The 15,652-nt window shown below is 36.9% G+C and overlaps 1 protein-coding gene across 10 annotated transcripts in view; it reads left to right on the top strand.

The window, feature by feature from the left end:
* LOC103489571 (protein unc-13 homolog) overlaps positions 1-15,652 on the top strand; it is a 68,189-nt gene that overhangs the window by 20,228 nt on the left and 32,309 nt on the right. For all 10 annotated transcript variants that reach the window (XM_051090949.1, XM_051090955.1, XM_051090951.1 and 7 more), the window contains exons 13-18: positions 4,611-4,841; positions 8,165-8,239; positions 8,719-8,796; positions 9,976-10,158; positions 10,435-10,590; positions 11,141-11,233. In XM_051090949.1, coding sequence (XP_050946906.1) covers positions 4,611-4,841; positions 8,165-8,239; positions 8,719-8,796; positions 9,976-10,158; positions 10,435-10,590; positions 11,141-11,233 — 816 coding nt within the window. The remainder of the gene's footprint in view (positions 1-4,610; positions 4,842-8,164; positions 8,240-8,718; positions 8,797-9,975; positions 10,159-10,434; positions 10,591-11,140; positions 11,234-15,652) is intronic.

Genomic DNA, 15,652 nt, shown 5'->3' on the forward strand with positions numbered 1-15,652 from the left:
TATGAGGAGGACGCTAAGAGGGTGTCAACCTAGTTGAGACATTTGGGTGTGCTTGCTGATTCTCCACCCTCCAATTGCTCTTTGTATAACCCTCATGTACATTGAGCTTTTGTCTCTCTATTTTTCAATATTAATAATAGTAAAACTCGTTTCCTTTTCAAAAAACAAAAAAGAAAATACTAATTGAGATGTCCGGGAGGGGTGTCAACCTAGTTGAGATGTTTGAGTGCACCTACTGATCCTCTCTCTATCTCCCTCATTTCTAGGCTTCACTATTATTCTCAATGTATAACTCTCTTGTCCTTTGAGTTTATTAATAACAAAGAAGCTTGTCTCATTTTCCAAAAAAAAGAAAAAGAAAAAGAATGGGATGAAGAGTTTGAAAATACTAGTCTCCCACGAAGCACGTACCTTTTCTGATCACTTTCCCTTACTACTAGATGCTGGTGCATTTTTATGGGGGCCCTCTCTGTTCAGATTTTGTAATAGCTGGTTGATGATTAAAGATTGTAACAAGGTTACAAAAGAAGCTCTAAATAGTCCTAATGGGAATGGCTGGGCCGATTTCATACTACATGAATAGTCGAGGAAAGTTCCATCCATTTCTAAACGCAAAGAAAAGGAGGAATCTAATTACGTAATTGATGGATGATCAAGGGGCAGCCGCTAAGTCCTTTCGGGACATTGAAAGACTTATGTTGGGTTTCTTTGATGTTCTTTACAAAAGGATCCCATGGAAAGATTCACTCTTCTAATCCTTGATTGGTCTTGTGTTACTCCAAGTTAGAATGAGCTACTTTTTGCCCTTTTCAAATGTAGAAATTTTCGGGTCTGTAAAGGCTCTTGGATCGAACAAACCCCTAGGTCCGAATGGCTTTACCACGGATTTCCTCATTATAAGCTCAATGAATGGCTTTAACAATCTGCTTGGTGATTTTTACCGCAATGAAAGACTAAATGCTTGTGTCCAAGAAAACTTTATTTGTTTGATTCCAAAGAAAGAAGATTCGGTTCATGTAGAAGATTTTAGACCTATTAGCCTCACTATCCTAACCTACAAGATGGTGGCCAAAGTTCTAGCTGAACGTTTGAAACAAGTTGTGGACTCTGTTATAAGCCCATTCCAAAGTGCCTTCATCGAGGGAAGACAGATTCAAGATGTGATGCTAATTGGTAATGAGATCATTGAAGAGTATCGTGCTAAAAAGAGAAAGGGATGGATTTTGAAACTTGACTTAGAAAAAGCATTTGACTGGATTGGGGTTTTCTAGAAAAGGTAATGTACCAAATGGTCATCCTAGAACCACATGGTCATCCTAGATGATGGGCTATTTGAAAAATCCCCACTTTTCCATATTCATCAACGGAAAGTTTCGGGGCCGAATTGTGGCTTCTAAAGGATTCTGTCAAGGAGACCCCTATCTCCTTTTTGTTTCCTTCTTGTCATCGAGGCTCTAGGAGATATCATCAATAAGTTGTACGAAAACAAGCATTATGAAGGTTTTGTGGTGGGAAAGGAGAAGATCCACATTTCCATTCTTCAATATGCCGATGATATACTTATATTTTGCAACTGTGATGAGGAAATGCTCACCAAGTTTGAGGAGGCTATAAGATTGTTTAAACGGTGTTTGGGGCAAAAAATTAATAGGGATAAATTAGCTCTTGGTGGAGTAATGTGGAAGATGATGATCTGTTTCAAATGCCTGGGAAATTATGGTGTAAGAAATCTAAAGAAGATAATTTCTATAAGAAAGAAAAAGTTGAGTGTGGAAGGGTTGAAACTTCCAAATTCAGAACCAAAAGTGGGTGGGTTCTGAGATGCATTGCATGGCCTCATACGGGAGGGAGATCATTTATTCATATCCCCATCGGTGAAGATAAACAAAGGTGTAAAAGTTTCATAAAAATGTTGGGAGACTTCAAGGACAACCATGAATACAAAATCTGGTTCTTTACCCAAACCATGTTCAACACCATTATGAAGCAGCCGAACAAAAGTATGAAGGGAAGCTATGTGGAGATAGCAAAATCAAAAGAGACATCCAAGAACTCTTTCTTCTTTAAATGGAGACAAGCCTCTTTATTAATAATAATAATTATAAGAATAAGAGAGACTAATGCTTAAAGTACAAGAGAGTCAGAGACCAAAAGGGCTAAAACAGAACAAACAATAGCTAAATCAAACTCAACAATAAATGTATGAAATCTAGAATGTAAACTAGGTACAAAGTAATTAATTAAACCAAATGACAAAAGGAACCCAAAGTAAGCTGACAATTTGCCCACAATAAGCTTTGAGATGTGTGAAGAGGGAACACCAAGAGAACAACGAACAACCTTGCTGAATTGGGAGGTACATTGAACCCTCAATAAGAGTGTGAGCAAAATATAAGCAAGGAGCAAGAGTGCTAATCCAGAGGAAGCTGGCAGTCTCGATGCTTAAGAAACTTAAGACTCTTGTGTTGAATCAGTTTTAAGTGTAAGTAGTGAGGAATTAGAAGAGATTAAATAGGGGAGGAGGTTGAAGATTCTGAGATTTTGGAGAACATAATTAGCGATGTCCGTGAGTTGTTTGTGGAGGAAGGTATAGAAGAAGAACAACCTTCTCTCCAAAAATTCAGAGAAGAAATCCCACAGCACTTGCATGAGATCATTGAAGCTTGTAGTATATCTTTGCTTTGAGTTTTATAAACTTTATCTCCAGCATTGAAAGTAGACATGGATGTGGTAGTGCATTGAAAGTCTTTATGGGGAATACAAGGGAGCTAGGAGGTACTAAAAAATAATGGTAGTTAGGAAGCAAATAAAGAAGATAATCTCGGTTTTGATTTTGCTACAAGTAACAAAAAGTAAAGTTTTGATCCAGATTTTTCAATTCCTTGTGGAGTTCTCCTGTACTTTTGTTGCTTATGAACTATTTGTAAAAAGATTTCTGGATCACAAATGAATATAGATTGTATGATCATAGAGAGATTGTGTATTTGGTTGGAACTTATTTCTTTAGTAGAGTTCATGTTGGAGCCTTGATCTTTTGGAGGTAATCTAGTATGACAAGATGAATTCCGGCATGCAGTATGACATGAGGAAGAAGAAGATGTTTAGTTGTATAGCAGAAAGTAGTTTGCTAGTAACTATTGTTTCAAGAAAACTTGAAGGTTAAAGAAGTGAGTGATTCAGAATCTTATAGGGCTTTAGTCACACAGGAAAGTCAGGGTAATAATCGATCAAAGATAGTGGTCGTTGGCTCCTATTAGAAAATTTTGAGTTAATTCATTCCTCTAAATAAAAAGCTGGAAAAATCACTATGGAAACACAGAAGTCGACGTCGAATCGGTAATCTAATTTGAAAAATGGCTTTTGGAGTTTAGGGTTGTTAAAAAGGAAGATGTATAATCACAGTTTGTCTACTTCGATCTGCTCTATATGCACTGCCGCTAGTGACTCTTTACGGTATTTGTTTTTGATTGCTCATTCTTAACTTGTTTGCATTGTTGTTAGAATTGTGTTTGGGGAGAATCTAGAGATTTTCTTAGAGCAAGCTTCTCAGCGTAAGACCTTGATGGAGTCATCAAATTTTAGCCTCCTCATGGTGTTCCTTCTCCAAGGATCTCGAGATTGACTCAGTGCGAGATATAAGCCTAATCAGTCGCCTTTTCTTTAGATGGATGTTTAGCCTGTTTTAGTTTTTTTAGTCTTTTTATTTGTATTTCTTTGTACTTCTTTTGGTTTTGTTTTGCTTTTGGATATTACTCATTTGTTTTGGTTTTTAGCTTGGTTGGATATGATGAGGGTGCTATAGGGATGTCAACCTAGTTGAGTTGTCTACATGCATCTCCTAATCCATGGTTTTACATGCTCTTTGTATAATTTCCTTGTACTATGAGCTTTTGTCTCATTATTAGTATATTAATAAAGAGGTTGTTTACTTTTACAAAAAATGGCGATTTTGATGGTGAAGTGGTGGCAATGAGCTCTAAAAGACCAGCGACGACGGTTGGAGGTGAGGGGCGGCAGCGGGGGCACAAACTAGGGTTTTATTTTTAGTTTTTGAGAAAATTATTGTTTTCAGGGTTTCGCTGCTATGATACCTACTTAAAAAGGTGCTTTCTTCTCTTAGAAAGAAAAGGGTTTTCTTTAATGGAAGAAATACCCAATACAAATTAGGAAAATACAAATAAGGAAAAGATAAATACACACATATATCTTAAATACAATAAAAATATAAACAAAAAAGGAAATAATCAACACCATTTTTTTTTGTATCCATATTGTACATTGAGCTCTGGTCATTATCTTAAATGAAGAGACTGTTTGCTCCCAAAAAAGAAAAAACTTATTGGGCGCCTACTGTTCCCAGAAGAAAACCAGCTATGTCATTTTTGTGCACATCCCATGAAGTTCGTATATCATATATGTTTTATTATTTATTAGATGCATGTGAGAATACTTTATTCAATGATTCTTCGAACAAAAACCTAGCCCAAGTTAAACACTTTTTAAAGCTTAGGGTAAAAGTTACACTAAATGTCTGACACATTAAATTTATGGATTAATTTTCATTTGATTTCATCATTATTTCATCTTTTTTATTTCATCTTCTATTACAGTTTGTTATTACATCCGAGCAAGGCATGCTGCAACATGCAATCGAGCAATTGAAGAAAGTACCACTGAAGGAACAAAGGGGTCCACAGGAGAGGCTACACTTAAAGAGTTTGCATTCGGAACTGGAAGAGGAAGGGAGTTCTCGAGAATTTTCTTTCTTGAACTCCTTCATCGTTCCAATCCAGGGTTGGGCTGATAGGATGCTAGGAGACTACCATCTGCACTTTTCTGAGGTTCGATAAACTATTTTCTGGCTGCAAAACCTGAGCTGGGGCTGTGGGTTTTAACTTTGTTAAGTACGAAGAATTTTCTTGCACAATACACACAGGGGCTTTAGCATTGGTGCTTAACCAATGAAATTGTTGCTTCTGTTTAAAAGTAGACAGAAAAATTGCTCTACCATTCCAAGTATTATGCTTGAATTTGATTATTGGAATTTTAGTTCTTTTTAGAAAACGGATACGAAACTTTTTCACTGAAAAAATGAAAAGGGACTAATGGTTTAAATACAAGGAAACAAAACTAGTGAAATTGGAATTACAAAGGACAATAAAATAGTAACAAGAACAAAACAAAATAGAAAAGAGAGACCAAGCCTTCAAAAACTACAACAGAAGTCCATTAAACATAATTTTTTTCCAACTGAAGAGTTGTTGGCAAAGTAGGGTGGAAACGGTTGGTTCGTTCGGTTTGAGCAGTTCGTTTTGGTGGTAAAATTGAACAGAACCATGTTTTTGCAAAATTATATATGAAGCCAAACTGCACCGTTCTAACTGTTCAAATTGAACCGGTTCGGTTCGGAATTCGTTTTTTTATTTTCTTCCCTATCAAATTCACTTCATAAAGGTTTGTTTTTGAAGAGGAAACAAGTATCAACATTATTAATGATTAAAAATAGAAACTTAAGCTCATAGTACAAAAGAGTTATAAAATGTGCAAAGAAAGAGAGAGAGGCTGATTAGTAGGCGCACCCGGACATCTCAACTAGGTTGACATTCCCTTAGCATCCTCATCATATCTACAGTGCGAAAAAAAATAAAATTATCCTTTCTCTAGGCTGATAGTAGCCAATACAAAACCAAAATAAAGTAGTTGGCCCATACAAAACATAAGGCAATAACAACATCATAGATACATTAGAAATATCACTCTATAAAGGTTAAAATCATACTCATGAAAAACCTAAATAGAAACAAGAAAAATGACACATTATAAATCAATTGGCTTTATAAACGGGTTATAAACGGATTCCATTGGTGCTACCTAGATAAATGGGGAAAACAATTATCAGTATACTTGGAGAACTAACGTCTGAGTGAAGCATAAGAGATGAACAGAACAGTACATAAAGAACTTTGTAGAAAAATCAGAAGTTTTCCTGCTCTATTGAGTTTTTCCGAGCTTTGTTTGAAGTGAAAATAGAAATAGAAAGCTGCAAAGTTATGCATTTGTTTTATTGTTTCTGGATGGAAATTAGATTTTATCATGTTAAGGACGTGGAACTACTTAGAACTATGGCAGTCTCTGAAGATCAATTGAAATGTTTCATGGATGCGGTAGCATAGATTTCAAAGGGTTCTGAGGATCACTTCTACATGAAGCACAGAGAAGTAGACCGTGGAAGAATGAAGCTCTCAAAGTTCAGATCAGGAAAAGAATGGGTTTTATGTTATGACTTCTGGCCAGCGAAAGGGGGTTGTTCTACTATTAGGGTTCATTCAAGGAAAGCTAAGCAGAGGTGCATGTCTTTCCTTAAAATGTTGGAAAGATTCCTTATGAAAATGGAGTATGAAACACGGTATTCAAGTCAGAGACCTAGTCAGAACAGTTCTCATCAAGGTTCTTCCCAATATTCAATGCAGAATTAGAACATGGTATTCAAGTCAGAGACCAACCCATGAACTTATAATGGAAAACCCTTTGATTTCATTTGAACCATATTTCTGCAAGCAGTGATTTGGAAAAATTAGTCCAAATAGCCATGGCCCCTTTTTCAAGAATGGGCTCAAAATGATCTTCCTTACATTGGAGCTGAATGTTCTGCCAAAAACCAGCTTACTTCAAATAAAGAGAGAATATTGCCGCAACACAGTTGAATATGGATAGGAGAAAAACAGATGCAACAAATTTTCTTCTTCATGGAGGCAAAGAGGGGATACAGAGGGCAGAAGACAACCATTTGGGGGCTTCCTTTGCATGACCAAAGAGCAGTTTAGAACCGCAAAAAGCATAATCCAAACTAAAATGCTGACTCTTTTAGGGCTATTGGATTTCCACAAGGCTTTGTAGGTCTCTCTAGTTATCGGAGAAGATGCTGAAAAGTGATTCACAAGAGATTTAACTGAAAACTTACCGGATGGTTCTAGTGACCAAATCCTTTCGTCCGTAGATTCTACCACCTTCGTATGCGAAAGGAGGTGAAGCAGTTGCTGAAATTCTGAAATTTCTTCTTTAAGAAGTCTTTTAAGAATCATGGAGCAAGAAAGGGTGGAATGGTCCCAATGTGCAGCTACTGATCCATTATAGCAAGGTGATTCTAAACAGCTTTGGGAAACAAAATCTAAAGGAGATATCTTTAGCCCACACATCATTCCAAAAAGCAATTTGAGGTCCATTTCCAAGCTTGAAAATGGACAAGATGAATTGGCTTTCGAGGTGGAAGCATTGTCCACTTTCAAGCTTGGAAATGGACCTCGAATTGCTTTTTGGAATGATATCTCCATTTCCAACCTCTTTGTATAATTCTCATGTACTTTGAGCATCAGTTTGTTAGACCCCCATTATTCACACATACAAACAAAGGGGCAGAAAAGGTAATAACCAGGTGAGAGCTTAACCTATGAGGATTATAGAAGGAATATTCTGCTGTGGGACCCACAGGAAGGTATGGGAGTATATAAGGGAATGTTTTTGGGATTGCTGAGGGCAGGTCATTTTTAGAGAAAAGTTGCAGAAGCTTTTGAGAAGGCCATCATTCTCGAATTAGCTGGAGTGACTTTCTTTTGTCTTTACTGTTTTCTTGTTATTATCTACCGTGGTATTTTCTTTGTTTGAGGATATCTATATGAACTCCTCTTCTACTATATTTCTATCAATATATAAATACAGAGTACTGTCTCTGTTTCTCTATTGTGTTGTTGGGATTTTATTGGGTGGCAGGTGTTGGGTCCTAACATAGTTTCATTTCATTATCATAATGAAGAGATTCGTTTCCATTTCAAGAAAAAAACAAAAATCATCATCAATCCGTTATTTGCTGAAAATGCCTTAATCAAGCTAGGCCAAGGTTCCATTGAGGAGTTCATCAACAAGCACAATCGAACTATGGTAATGAAAGGTTTTGGAGGTTGGACTACTTGAGTTGGAAAACGTTTGAAGCTAGTGGAGAGCATTTAAGGGTTCTTTGCCGTGAATATTGATTTTGATATAAACCTTTTTCTTGGATAGTGTTTCTCTTTTTGTCTTAATCTTTTGAATATCTCTAATTATAAAGTTCTGTTGGGCAACATCTGTAGATTGGTATCCAGCATCGTAATATTTCTTATGCATCTTGCAGGATCCAAGAAAGATGGGGAATATTGTCACCGTTGCAATGCTTGCCAGGAGGTTGCTTTTGGAAGAATCTGAAACTGTACGTCAATGTTTTTTTAGAAGAACATGGACGCTCCAAATAAGTTTATCAGTGATGGGTTCTTCTCTCACACAGGCTAGAAAACTGTAGTATATTATTTTATTTAGGAACTATCCTCTGGTACAAGTAAGCTCTTGTAACATAGAGGAATTGTTTTCTTTGAGATGATACTTCTACCCAACAGAAACTTCCCAAAAATGATGTTCACCCACACTCACGGCACTTAACATTTTAAAGTTCTACCTTCTTCTTAACTGACTTTAGTTCTACAGTTCCATTTTTACCCTTCTAAAATAAATATGCATGGCTTTTAGTTTCACCCGAAAAAACGAAAGAGGTCCTGGATTTGGAAGTTATAGGATGTTTATAATGCCTTTTCCAACAACATTCATCAACCAAATTTGTTTTCCCATTTCTACTTATACCAAGTGCTTCAGATGTATGAAATGTAAAAACTTTATTTCTCATATGCATTACAGGCAGAATCAATGTCGAGAACAGATAAAGAGCAGATTGAATTCTATATATTATCATCCCTTAAGTCTGCATTCTCAAGGGTAAGAAAAAACATTATTTGTGCTTCACTTTTTGGCTGATGCATGATGAATGGACTTGTGTTTTGGAGATTGTTGTATAATCATGTTGAATCCTGGCTTGTGAACTAATATTTTGAAAACGTTAGGATGATAGGAATTAACTTGTAGCCTTGCTTCTAGTCCTAGACTTCAATTTGGTACGGAATCGGTTTTCCTTTTGTCCTTCCTTACCAACACCTAACTACGTAGAAAACTAAAACCAGTAATTGGCTAAAATAAGTCACAAAAGAGCTCCAATTTAAACTGATAGCCTGCACCAAATAGTCTTCAAGCTCTTTGGTTAAGGAACACTAGGAAGAGGCAGTTATTCTCGCTGATTCCATGTGATCTTGCCGAGAAGTTTCCATATTGTGGAATACATGCTGATTTCGTTTGTGTTAATGGAAACAAACCTCTTCTATTAATGATAATAAATGAGACTAAAGCTCAAAGTACAAAGGTATTATACTAAGAGCAAAAGAAACAAAGAGAAAATACAGGCTAAAACTAAAACAATGACTATAATCAGGCAACATAAATATGATGGCAACCTAATAAGTAACTCAAACAGAAAAATAACGAGCTAATCAAAGCCACTTAAAGACAATACATCATCATAAAGCTAAATACAAAGCAAAACTTAAAACTCTCTCAAAAGAGCTCGCTCGAATCTAAATTCTTGTACACCAAATTCTTCAAGATGATAGGAGAAAGAGAACCCCAAGAAGATGCAAACAGCTGCTTCAAGACTAGCTTGCCAACATACCTCATCCTCGAAAAGCCAACATCCCACGGCTACTTTGGCCGCATTTCACTTGGGCAAACTTGACCAGAATCCTTTGCCCGTTCCACTCCGAAACATCGACACCCGGCTTTGATACCATTGTTAGGTACTTAAACACCTTGGAGAATCACACCTCAAAAGCCAACTATTAGGGTGGAAGAGCCAAACCACTTAAGTACCGCATTGGTCATCCCATTGTAACCAATATGGGACAAAGGCATCCCATACTACCTTGGATCTTAACAATTTACTCAACTATCTACAACTTGTAATTGTACTCTATTCCCTTCTAAAAAGTTCGAAAATATGACAAACTACATTTCCCTGTGTTGAATGCTATTTGTGTTACCGGTACTACCAATTGTTTTGTTTTGCAGGTTTTACATTCTGTGGAGAAATCTGAGACAAATCATGAACATTCTTTAGCCTTGCTTGCTGAAGAAACGAAGAAACTTCTAAAGAGGGATTCATCTCTTTTCATACCAATCTTATCTCAAAGGGATACTCAAGCAACTATCGTTTCAGCTTCACTTCTCCATAAACTTTATGGTTACAAACTGGTAAGATTGTAGTTGATGTAGTCTAAGTATTCTCAAGGAATAATCCTCCAAGAATATAGTGGATCTTTTATTAGAATAACAATAATTGTTTCATACAGAAGGGAAATACTAGAATTTTATTACAAATGGGGGTAAAAGAGAATTAACGTAGCATCTTATCCAATTACCCAATTAACCATTGTTGGGAATGCAAGTTACTTTCATAATTTGTCTTTTCAATCCCTAAGGCCGTGGGGGTATTCTTCAGAAATCTAAGTTCATTGGAAAACCTTGCAGAAACCCTTCCTTGATGGAATTGAACATCTGACTGAGGATGTCGTCTCTGTTTTTCCGGCAGCCAATAGCCTTGAGGAGTATATATTGACCCTCATAACATCCGCATGTGAAGAGATGGGTGCCGAGATTCATATCAGAAAACTTTCTCTATACCAGGTTAGACATAATGTTGTTGCAACTTGCCTAACATTTTCCTTTGTGTTGCAAGGAAAATATCTCCCTTCCATTCCCTTGTAAGTGTTAAATTTCTTTCGAAATGATTATAGGGAACATTTTCAGCCTCAGGAGTATACGCATAAGATATGTTGAGGCAATGTTAATTATAAGATAGGGGGCCTGGTTTATAAAGAAATTTGAATTTAGTACTTTATTTTCTAAAAAGATTACAAGGCCTGCTATTGAATCATATTATGGTGTTGCCCATCAGCCATCAGTAAGATTTCAATTGTTTTTATTAGTAGTTTGCCCTGCCTCCTCCCCCCCCCCCCCCCCCCCCCCCCCCCCCCCCCCATTCTTTCAGAAACATGTATGTATGTATTATTTTGTTAGCTGGTGTAGTAATATATAAGGCAGTAGCTTGCATTAGTCTCTTTTCATTATTTCAATGAGGAGGGCAAATCCTTAAAATTGCTATTGCCTCCTAGTACCTAGTTTCAGCCGTGAATATCATTCTTTTGTTCTCATCAACCTACATTAACTCTTTTAGATCGAATCTATATCTGGAACCTTGGTGCTGCGTTGGGTCAATTCACAACTTGGGCGTATCTTAGGATGGGTGGAAAGAGCTATTCAACAAGAGGCAAGCACACAACTTTTTCTCCTAGTATACTTCCTAAATCTGTGTTTTTTCCTTCTACCTTTCATCCGGGACAAGGGATTTGGAATTGTATTGGTTTTATAAATTTAAGAAAGAAGTGGTTAGTTGCATAAATATTCAAATAGAGTTTTGTATTGTATCTGGAAAAGTGTCAAATGAACAAGATTAAATTTTCAAGATTATTCTATAAATCGTGTTATGGTCGTAAAAGGTGTTGGAATCTATTAGAGTGGCTTACGGGATAAATATTTTGGTGAATACTTTTATACTTCTACACACCTAGGGGATGTGTTTTCATTTGGAACATTAATCTTTGTCTTTGAAGTTTCAACATGGGGTGTTGAGGTGTTGCAAAAGTACAACCTTATGCTGATGCTGATATTTAGAAAGATTCTTTCAGGCCTCTTCTTGGTTTTGGTCTACTTTGGCATGATAGCTTTGAGATAGCTGGCTGCTTTTTCTTGCTAGTCTCTATATTCGAATGTTTCCTTTTGAGAGAGTTATTTTGTTATGCTTTGTATTCAAATCTCTTTGTTTTGGTTTTGTTTTAGCTTCATTTTTATGTTGGATTTCTCCTTTTTAGCTTGTTCTTTGTGATTGTTTTGTTTTGGTCTTTTTTCCTTGTATTGGCTGAGATCTTCTTTGGGCAGATCTTCTTTGGGCAGTTTGTTTGGTAGTTTTTGTCTTTTCTTTTTGCAGTTAGTATAATTCTCTTGTACATTGAGCATTAGTCTCATTTTCCATTATTAATAAAGAGGCTTGTCTCCGTTTCAAAAGATTATTCTATAAATCTCCTCCGACTGTTTTTGCTTTATCTCGATTACATTTTTGGTTATTAGTTTTGACATATAGGTTTGTTAGTCTCTTTGGCTTGCTTCAGATTTGTTATACAAAATTTTAGTTTTCTATAAATAAAAAGAAAAGGAGAATTCTTGAAAATGAAATTGGAAGTCTCATATTAAAATGCTTTAAAGGTGTTATTTATATTAATTTGTTGGAAATTAAGGGTTAGTGGAGTGTTTATAGCCCCAAGGGTATTTGTGTAATTTACTGTACCCTAGTTTTATTTCCATTTTTGTTAGGGCTTACTATAGCCTATATATACATATATTCTTCCCTTCTGTACTCTTTTGATTTTTAGAAAATAATTAGAGCGGCTTCTGTTGTGGATTTTTCTCCCTATGCTAGGGTTTTTCACGTATACTTTGCAAATGTTTTCTTTTTCTTCTTTTCAATATGATGTCAGAGCATGGTGACAGAATCATAGCCGACATTGGCATAAACCAATTGGTGTAAGACAACTTTAGTTTTGCACTAGCCTCGCCTTAGCCACAGCTGCCGCCGCCACTAGAGTGGTCGTCGGAGCCGCCGTTTCTTTCTCTGCTGATACTGCTGCTCTCTCCAAGCTACCGTTGGTCGTTTTCTTCAATCCTTGCACATCCATCCAACTCTCTTGTCACCACAATCCTTAGATGGAGACCCTAGCCGAAACATACACCGTGAAAAGGAGATTAGTGAGTTGTCCGCCTACCACAAAGGTAAATTCCCTTTGCTTCTCGCAGCAACCAAGTTTTCCTCATCATGCATTGTGTAGTTGCAGTAGAAATCAAGGATTAAATGTTCAATTTTCGATTGGGATAAAGTACATCTAGCAGGACATTTGTACATGAATGGACTAGGAGCAGAATTCACGTCATCTAATAAACTTTGGTGATAACAACAAAACAAGGAATAACAATTCAGACAAAAGGTAAATTCTCTCTCCCTTCTCTCCTCTCTCCTCACTCCTCTATCCTCCCTTTCCCTCTATCCTCTTTCCATCTGGCCGCTGGTGTTTTCATCCAAATATGGAGGTATTCAGTTGGAAGTCTTTAAGTCTCATTAGAAAAAAGGAAATCAGATTCATGTTGAAGATGTGGAAGCTTGTAGAATCTTGTCAGTCTCCGAATTTCATCTAGAATGGCCGTTGAACGCGGTCTGAGAATTATTAAGAGGGCCAGAGGACAAGTTCTTTCAAAAGCCAGGTGAAGTGGATAGAGGTAGATTGAAAGTTTCAAAATTTAAAACAAAGATTGGATGGGTATTAAGCTGTGACTTTTGGTCTTCATCAGGTGGGCATTCTAATATAAGGGTGTGCTCAGGGGAAAACAAACAGGGATGGAGATCCTTTCTAAATATGTTGGACAATTTTTCTTCTAAGGAGGAATATGTCAAATGGTTTTCTAGAAATCACTTGAAGCACATTCTCACTATTATGGAAAGCAATATGAGTTATACAGATAAAGTAAAACAAAAAAAGTGCAATGCGTCTGTCACAAAGAAAGCTTCAGGGGATTACATTAGTTCTGTAGCGCTGGCCGATACAAATGTAGCAGAAGTTTCCTTTTGGCCTTCCTCAGGTTTGAACACTGAAAAGCAGAAGCAATGGGTAATGAAGGGAAATGGTAGACGATAGGCTCTTTTCACCTAAAATTCAAAAGATGGGATAAACACGAACACAATTGGTTGCTCACCATGAAAGGCTATTGAGGATGACTCAAAATAAAGAACTTCCCTTTGTATTACTAGAGCAGGAGAACCTTCGAGGTTATCGGGGATCATTTTGGGGGACTTGAAAGCCTTTCCATGGACACTTTAAATCTTACCAACTGCAGTGAAGCTAGGATTCAAGTTAAGCAGAATCTTTGCGGATTTGTACCTTTCGTGATTGAGATTACTGATCCTAAAAGGGGAAACATTTTTTTAAACTTCGGTGATTTCGAATGTTTGAATCCTCCCTTTCCTACGGATGGTACTATTATGGTTAGTGATTTTAAAAATTCCATTTATTGGTTAAGAATTATACTCGCATGCTTCTCCACTCTTGCAAAACACTAGATCATCTAAAGTCAATAGTTGCCAATTGTGGACTTATATTAGTTTGAATCTTCGGTCATTGAGTGTAGTCTCCCAGTTGTTGGGCCAACTTCTGTCTTTCAATGATTTCTCTTTGCATGTATGAGCAAGTAAGGCCTCATTGATTGTAGTAGATTGCTCAATATTGGTTTTTGTGTTTGGTTTTTGTTTTTCTGGCTTGCCAAAGGGGAGTAACTACTGGGGTTTCCTTTTGGGAACAAATTCAATTGGTTTGGAAGACTTCTTCGAGTTCCTTTGGGTATTGGATTGCATTGGCCAGACAGTTTTGAGGCAGTTGGTTGCATCTTCTTGCGTTTCTCTTTCTCTTTTCATCTTGAAGAGTTGGGGGTGCAGGTTTTTAGATTCGAATGGGCTCCGTTTGAGAGAAATTTTAAGTTTTCCTTTCTGTCTAATGCTGGAAAAGTATGTAGACATGGTAGACTACTCCCATTGGTTCTCAACCATTTCTATTAACTTTCCCTTCCAACCTTCGGTAGAAAAACAAAGCTATGCTGCTCCTGTTAAATTCAAAATCTCCTACCAATCAGTAACTAGATCTGGAAAAATGGAACCTCGCCAGACTACCAGTCATAAAGTTCATTCTCAGGTCTCAGCTGTCACCCTCGTCAATTAAAAAACAATGGTTAAAATTAAAAACCATGAGGTGGCTAAGCTTAACTTTGATAACCTCTTGACGATATCAAAACTTTTCGCTTCTAATGATTGGAGATTGATTCGTAAATTTCTGGAATCAAAAGTCCATTCCAGCATTGTTATTAACCCCCTTTATGATGAAAACGCTCTGATCAGTCTTGATCAAGGTCCCTTAGTGACTTCATTGTAAATGGCAAGAATGAGGCAATTTCCACCTTAAATTTGAAAAATGGGACGGTGCAAAACATAGTAGGCCATTGATGTTGAAATGCTATGGAGGTTGAATTAAAGTGAAGAACCTTCCTCTTGATTTTTGGTGTAGAAGTATTTTCTAAGCAATCAGAGACCATTTTGGAGGACTCCTAGAAATGGCAGCTGAAACCCTTAATTTTACCAACTGTAGTGAAGCCCATATTAAGGCCAAGAAAAACCAGTGTAGATTTGTTCCTTCAACGATCAAAATTTCTGACCAAAAGAGGGAAACATATTTCTACATTTTGGAGATTTTGAGTTTCTAAATCCTCATTTTTCCTGAAAATCTCCAAGTGTACAAGACATTTACGGCAATTCCATTGACCAGTTGAGGGTAAGAGAAGCTTTGCTCGATGAGGGGTGTGATCTCTCCTCCTTCGCACCTGTACTTAATGTACCAAGATGGGTTTTTGCAACTTTACCAAAATGTAGAAACCCTTTTCAATCTCTACAACATTTTCCGACCAGCTCTCTGACGCTGGAGAAGATGAAAGGTTAAGTTAGATAGGTGGCAGCCAACTCCATTAGGTGGGAATTTGAACAGTCTCCACTTTTAATTAATGAAAACCCTAGTGGTCATAGCTGTAAATTCGGCAGCTG

This window comes from Cucumis melo, chromosome 10, assembly GCF_025177605.1.
Source record: "Cucumis melo cultivar AY chromosome 10, USDA_Cmelo_AY_1.0, whole genome shotgun sequence".
Lineage (NCBI taxonomy): Eukaryota > Viridiplantae > Streptophyta > Magnoliopsida > Cucurbitales > Cucurbitaceae > Cucumis > Cucumis melo.